General features: G+C 41.3%; 1 protein-coding gene across 1 annotated transcript; it reads right to left on the bottom strand.

Moving 5' to 3' along the window:
* Positions 1-256: 256 nt before the first annotated feature.
* LOC123988948 lies at positions 257-5,482 on the bottom strand. The gene has a single exon (XM_046289707.1). The coding sequence runs from the start codon at positions 5,480-5,482 to the stop codon at positions 257-259; it is 5,226 nt and encodes a 1,741-aa protein (XP_046145663.1).
* Between the last annotated feature and the right edge of the window lie 1,730 nt (positions 5,483-7,212).

Genomic DNA, 7,212 nt, shown 5'->3' with positions numbered 1-7,212 from the left:
TACAGAATAACTTTAATAAAATCGGTTGGAAGAATTAACTTTTACTAATTTGCGCACTGGTAATCGATAGAAATCTCAATTTGTTCTAATCGTCGTTAACCGGTTGAGCGACACGCGTGTCTCCGCGAAACCACCGCATGGTGGGGGCTGCGCATAGCCCTATAATTTAATGTTTGCGCGGTGACGTCACGGCGACTCTTGCGACGCTCTCGATAAGGTGTAACCGAACACGCCGGGCCCCGTTGAATGAACTCATTCAAGAACTTTGTTGGGCGTCAGACTCGACATTAATGTCAATCGGCAAGAAACATAATTTCGAAATGGGTCGCTTGTACGTTGAGTTCGCTGTTTTAATGGTTACGACGCGAATTATCCCGTCGGTACCGGGGTGACAATCTATTATGCGTGCTAATTCCCATTGTGCTGGTGGAGTGCATTCATTTCGCAAGAGGACAAGCTGACCGATTTTTGTGAGATTTTGCGCGACTCTCCACTTCGGACGTTGATGAAGAGTATGTAAGTATTCGGTATGCCACGCTTTCCAAAAAGTTTCCGTTATTCGTTGGATTAACTGCCAACGTGACAGTCGGTTTTCTTTTAATTGTAGTACACTTGGTTCCGGAATTGAGGTTAAGGCCGATCCAATCAAGAAATGACCTGGTGTAAGTGCGTTATAATCATCGATGCAATCAGACATGGCGACGAGCGGACGAGAATTTAATGCGGCTTCGATACGACACAGTACTGTGGTTAATTCCTCAAAGGAGAGTGTATGAGTACCGATGGATCGGCGTAAATGGTGTTTAACACTTTTCACCGCTGCCTCCCACAACCCTCCAAAATGAGGTGCTGATGGGGGTAAAAAGTGCCAAGCGACCTCATCCACGGCGAGCTTATTATGGAGATTGGTATCTCGTAGAGATTCTCGGTGAGCTTTTCTAAGTTCCTTGTTTGCTCCTTGAAAGGTCGTTCCATTGTCTGAATACATGGATTTTGGAATTCCGCGTCGGGACACAAATCTCGTATAAGCTGCTAGGAATGCGGCTGATGTATAGTCGCTTACGAGATCTAAATGGACGGCCTTTGTTGCCATACAAACAAAAACTGCAATGTAAGCTTTGTGCGATTTGTGTCCTCGTCCCGATGTAGTACGAACGTGAATCGGGCCTGCGTAGTCGACACCTGTATTTATGAATGGTCTTTCTACCGCAGTGACTCTGGATGCCGGTAAATCTCCCATGAGCTCAGACGGAACAGATGCGCGATGACGAGCGCATGGTACGCACCTATGTAAAACGGATCGTATCGTGGTGCGTGCTCGCAAGATCCAGTACTCACGTCGCAAACAGGCAAGAGTGAGTTGCGAACCTGCGTGCAGATGGATTACGTGCGTATGATTTATTATCAATGATAGTAGTGGATGGGAGCTTAGGATAATAGGTTTCTTTGTGTTTTCAGGAAATAGCGAGTGTGCAAGTCGCCCTTTCGCCCTAATAAGCCCGTCTTGGTCTAGGATAGGGTTAAGAGAAAGTAACTTGCTGGATTTTAGGAGAGTGTTTTTCGCAGACAGACTACTAAGCTCATCCGGAAATAGCTCGGATTGCATTCTTCTCAACCAAAGGAATTTTGCTCTCTGAATCTCGTCGGGTTGAAGAGGAGGCACTGCTATTAGTGACTTAATGGTGAGTTGTAATTTAATTTTATTCGTATGTCGGAAGCGAAGGTTAGAAGTAAAACGAAGTATGTAAGCCGTCACTCGAAGTAGTTTCGACCAGGATGAGTATCGCGTGGGTAAATCCCAGGGATCCGTAGTCGAAACTGCAGACAATAATTTTGGAATTTTCTCCTCCTCATGCGAATCGACTATTCTGATATTGGGTTTTGGCCAACGTTCTTCGCCTTGTTTTAACCATGAAGGTCCTGACCACCACATGGAATGGATTTTTAATTCCGATGGCGTTAGACCGCGGGTTGCACAATCAGCAGGATTGCTATTTGTTGGAACATGATGCCACTGCGCTTTCGGTAAAAGAGACTGAATTTTCGACACTCGATTGGCGACAAAAGTCTTCCAACGAGTCGGAGGTTGGCTAAGCCAGGCGAGGGTGATGCTTGAATCAGTCCAACAGTGGATATTGTGATGGATGAGCGACAAGGAATTTTCCACAAAAACGACAAGACGTGCCAACAATGCCGCTGCACATAATTCTAATCTCGGTACGCTTAATGTTTTAACGGGAGCTACTCGTGATTTTGCAACGAGAAGCGCCACGAAGACATTGTCATCTGGGAGGACGCTTTTTATATAAACCGAAGCTGCGTAGGCTTTAGTGGATGCATCGGCGAATCCGTGGATTTCCTGATGTAGCGCGATGCCATTGGCTATTTGGCGAGGAATCGTGATCTTATTTAAATCTGGTAAATGAGTGTAGTAATCTTGCCATTCTAGGAGAACCTCGTTAGGAAGAATGTCATCCCAATCATATTGTAGTGACCATAATTTTTGCATAAACACTTTCGCGGGTATAACGACTGGAGTTAACAACCCCATCGGGTCAAAAAGTTTTGCAATTTGAGAGAGAATTGTGCGTTTCGTATTGGCAAAATTCGAAGAAATGGTAGCTCGAAATTGAAAGTGATCGAGCACTGGATTCCATTCTAAGCCTAAAACTGAGCAGGTCTCCTCGATCTTAAGGAGTTTATTTTTCGCAAGACCGTGATCGCGCGGATCGATATCAATTAACAGAGTTGGATCATTACTGGCCCATTTTCGTAAACGAAAGCCGCCTTTGTTTAACAGGTTTATGGTCTGGTCGCGGATTGTTCGCAAGAGATCTTTGTCGTCTGATCCGAAGAGACAGTCGTCGACATAAGTTTGATCCTTTAATACTGGAAGAGCTAGAGGATATTGATGACCTTCGTCCACTGCCAGCTGATTTAAAACGCGAAGAGCTTGATAAGGAGCTGATTTAGTGCCATACGTGACGGTACAGAGTTGATACTCCTCAACGGACTGTTGCGACGAGGGACGCCATAAAATGCGTTGAAAATCTGTATCTCGTGTATCAACTAAAATCTGACGGTACATTTTCTCGATGTCAGTGGTATATACAAACCGGAATCCTCTCCACCGGAGGAGGATTGCAATTAGATCGGTTTGGAGCTTGGGTCCAGTTAAAAGATGATCATTTAGAGAAGTGCCGTTTGAAGTTCGGCGGGAAGCGTTAAATACGACGCGAAGACGAGTTGTCGAACTACTTTCGCGAAGAACTGCGTGATGAGGAATATAATAAATTTGGTTGGTTGTTTGAACCGGGACAGTTGGAACCCTTTCCATATGGCCTAAGGCTTCGTATTCTGAGAGGAATTCTTTATAAGTTTCGGTATTTACTTGGTCGCTTTTAAAGCGTCTTTCAAGAGAGAGAAGACTTTTCATCGCGGCAAAACGAGATTCGCCTAAATCTATAGGGGGTTCGCTCTTGAACGGGAGTCGAACTATGTAACGCCCTTCCGACGTACGAGTATGAGAGGATTGAAAGTGTAATTCACATTTTTCTTCCTCAGGTGAGAGCACTGATTGAGTTGGGATATTTTCCACTTCCCAGAAGCGGCGAAGATCTGCATCGAGATTTTCTAGCAACGTAGCGTGATGGGCATCTATAAAGAAAGGAAGAGGATGAGTGGACGTAGGACCAGATAGGATCCATCCCAGGTGTGTATTTTGCGCGATCGGTTCACTTGTAGAACCTTTCCGAACTCCGTCCAATAATAATTGACCAAACAAATCCGCACCGATAACGATATCGATCGGATCTGAGCTCATGGGGTCTGTATCGGCCAATTCAAGTCCTGCAATATGATTCCAATTAGTTACGGAAGAATGTCGTTTTGGAGTGTATTGTGTTAAAGTTTTCAAAATAATAGCAGTTGTCGAGTATACAGGCTCGGTTCTTACCAACGGAGTAATCGTGATGCGAGCGGTGTGATTAGCCCACGACTGTATTCCTCCTATTCCGGTTATGCATGTATTTTGTTTGTTTCTCGGGAGTCGCAAAATTTGGGCTAGGTTCTCTGATATTAGAGTTGCGACTGACCCTTGATCCAATAATGCGCGTGCTTGTACTGTTCGACCCTGCACTGAGTGCACTCGGATGCGAGCTGTTGAAAGAAGAATGCCGGTATTAGTTTTCGTTCGCGACGCAGAATTCGAGCTGATTTCAAGTTCTGAATTCGGATTGGTAGCCGACGTCTGATTTGACTGACTCACGCTGGACTGCTCCGGTTTTATCGGAAAATGCAACAGAGTGTGATGTCGCTGTTTACATTCTTTACAGCTTCTTTGACTGTGGCATTGTTCTTTCGCATGCTTCGCGGAAAAACAATTAACGCATCTTCGTTGGGATTTAATTAATTTAAACCGTTCGGATGGCTCAAGCTCCTGAAATGTTTGACATTGATATAACAAGTGGTTCTGTTTACATACAGGACATATAATTGGCGACACGGTAGACGTGTTCGTTGAAATTGTTTTCGGTTTTGATTTAACAGTTACGTTTTCCGGTTTATCAGTTTTTATTGGCGACATTGACTCTAAAGCCCGAACTCGAGCCTCCAAAAACTTGTCGAATTCGACATAAGTAGACAATTCTGATGTATCACCGAATTGTAACTCCCACGCCTTTCGGGAGGAACGGTCAAGTTTTTGTGTACCGAGGAAAACAATTACGTCGTCCCAATGTTCGACGGGTCGTTTCAAATTTTTCAAACCGTGTATCGAAACGTTTAACTGATCGCGTAAACTGCGGAGCTCTTTCGCAGATTCAGAGGTCACTTGCGGTAACGAAAACAAATTATTTAAATAGGTCGAAAGTAACCGGCGTTTGTTTTCGTATCTATTTTTAACTAACTGCCACGCGACCTCGAAATTTGCATCGGTGGTAGGTAAATGATTAACCGCTTTTTTTGCGTCGCCGGTTAAAGCGGAACAAAGAAAATGCAAACGCTCAACATTTGACAAAGAATTATCATTAATTACTATAGATTGAAACTTATCTCGGAAACTCTCCCATTGTTCGAAGGTTCCATCAAAAGACGGCAGCTGGATTTGAGGCAGCAACGATTGCGAGCGTAGCTTCACTGGTTGAAGATTCCCTTTCTCGGATACTGTCTCCTGGGTCGAGGATGTCTTATCCAGGATCTCCGACATGTAGTCCAGGGACTCCTGATAGCACTCCTCACATCTTTCGAAATGGTTGTCGACGAAGTACTGAAGAGTTGATCTGGCTTGTAGATCCGCCATGGCGACGATTTTCGCGTCCAGGTCTTGGCACTGTTGGTATGCCTCTTTTAGCATGTTCATCCGGTTCCGGGTGGTAGCTGGAGTCATTTTAGCTTGACCCAGCTTTTTATAATTGGTAAGTGCACGTTCGATCGAGCGCATAACTTGGTTTTGTTTAAACAAAATTTCTTCCAATGTACTCATGATGGTTTCCGTAGGCTGAGCACGTGGTTCACTACTTTAACGGTTTTCACTCCTCGACTCCAATCCGGCTCGAAGGACCATAAAATGTGGGTGGATTGGATGGTCGGATCGCTGATGCGTCCTTATCCGAAGGACTGGATTTCGAGGCGGTGTGAAAATAACGAAATCCTTTTAATGAAGGAATGGTTTTAATAAAGTAATGATTGTAACTTTATTTGTCACAATGTGCTCCGTTCTTTGGCACGTTGTCCGAACGAAGATGTACAGAATAACTTTAATAAAATCGGTTGGAAGAATTAACTTTTACTAATTTGCGCACTGGTAATCGATAGAAATCTCAATTTGTTCTAATCGTCGTTAAACGGTTGAGCGACACGCGTGTCTCCGCGAAACCACCGCATGGTGGGGGCTGCGCATAGCCCTATAATTTAATGTTTGCGCGGTGACGTCACGGCGACTCTTGCGACGCTCTCGATAAGGTGTAACCGAACAATTACATATCAAATGTAGATACAGTAATAACGATACTGCTATTATATGTACATTGATCGGTGGGAAGGGATCATTATATTACATTAGATCTAATTTAGATATAGTAATAATGATATTGTTATTAAATGTACATTGGTCTGTGGGATTAAATCAGTATATTACATTTCATCTGATGTAGATATAGTAATAATGATATTGTTATTAAATGTATATTACATATCTAATGTAGATATAGTAATAACGAAACTGTTATTATATGTACATTGATCTGTGGGAAGGTATCAGTATATTACATTATATCTATCGTAGATATAGTAATAACGAAACTGCCATTATATGTACATTGATCTGTGGGAAGGGATCATTATATTACATTATATCTAATCTAGATATAGTAATAATGGTATTGTTATTAAATGAACATTGGTCTGTGGGAATAAATCAGTATATTATATTACATCTGATGTAGATATATTAATAATGATACTGTTATTAAATGTATATTACATATCAAATGTAGATATAGTAATAACGAAACTGTTATTATATGTAGATTGATCTGTGGGAAGGTATCAGTATATTACATTATATCAATTGTAGATATAGTAATAACGAGACTGTTATTATATGTGCATTGATCTGTGGGAAGGTATCAGTATATTACATTATATCTATTGTAGATATAGTAATAACGAAACTGGTATTATATGTATATTGATCTGTGGGAAGGTATCAGTATATTACATTATACCTATTGTAGATACAGTAATAACGAAACTGTTATTATATGTGCATTGATCTGTGGGAAGGTATCAGTATATTGCATTGTATCCAATGTAGATATAGTAATAATGATATTGATATTAAATGTACATTGGTCTGTGGGAATAAAACAGTATAGTACATTACATCTGAGGTAGATATATTAATAATGATATTGTTATTAAATGTATATTACATATCAAATGTAGATATAGTAATAACGATACTGCAATTATATGTACATTGATCGGTGGGAAGGGATCATTATATTACATCATATCTAATGTAGATATAGTAATAATGATATTGTTATTAAATGTACATAGGTCTGTGGGAATAAATCACTATATTACATTACAACTGATGTAGATATATTAATAATGTTATTGTTATTAAATGTATATTACATATCAAATGTAGATATAGTAATAACGATACTGTTATTATATGTACATTGGTCTGTGGGATTAAATCAG

Source organism: Osmia bicornis, unplaced genomic scaffold, assembly GCF_907164935.1.
Source record: "Osmia bicornis bicornis unplaced genomic scaffold, iOsmBic2.1, whole genome shotgun sequence".
In the NCBI taxonomy this organism is placed as follows: Eukaryota; Metazoa; Arthropoda; class Insecta; order Hymenoptera; family Megachilidae; genus Osmia; species Osmia bicornis.
Note: the sequence above shows the minus strand (reverse complement) of the source record. Positions and strands in the feature narration are given on the sequence as shown.

Coding starts and splice junctions, on each gene's coding strand:
- LOC123988948 (XM_046289707.1), bottom strand. CDS start 5,482: ATGAGTACATTGGAAGAAATTTTGTTTAAACAAAACCAAGTTATGCGC.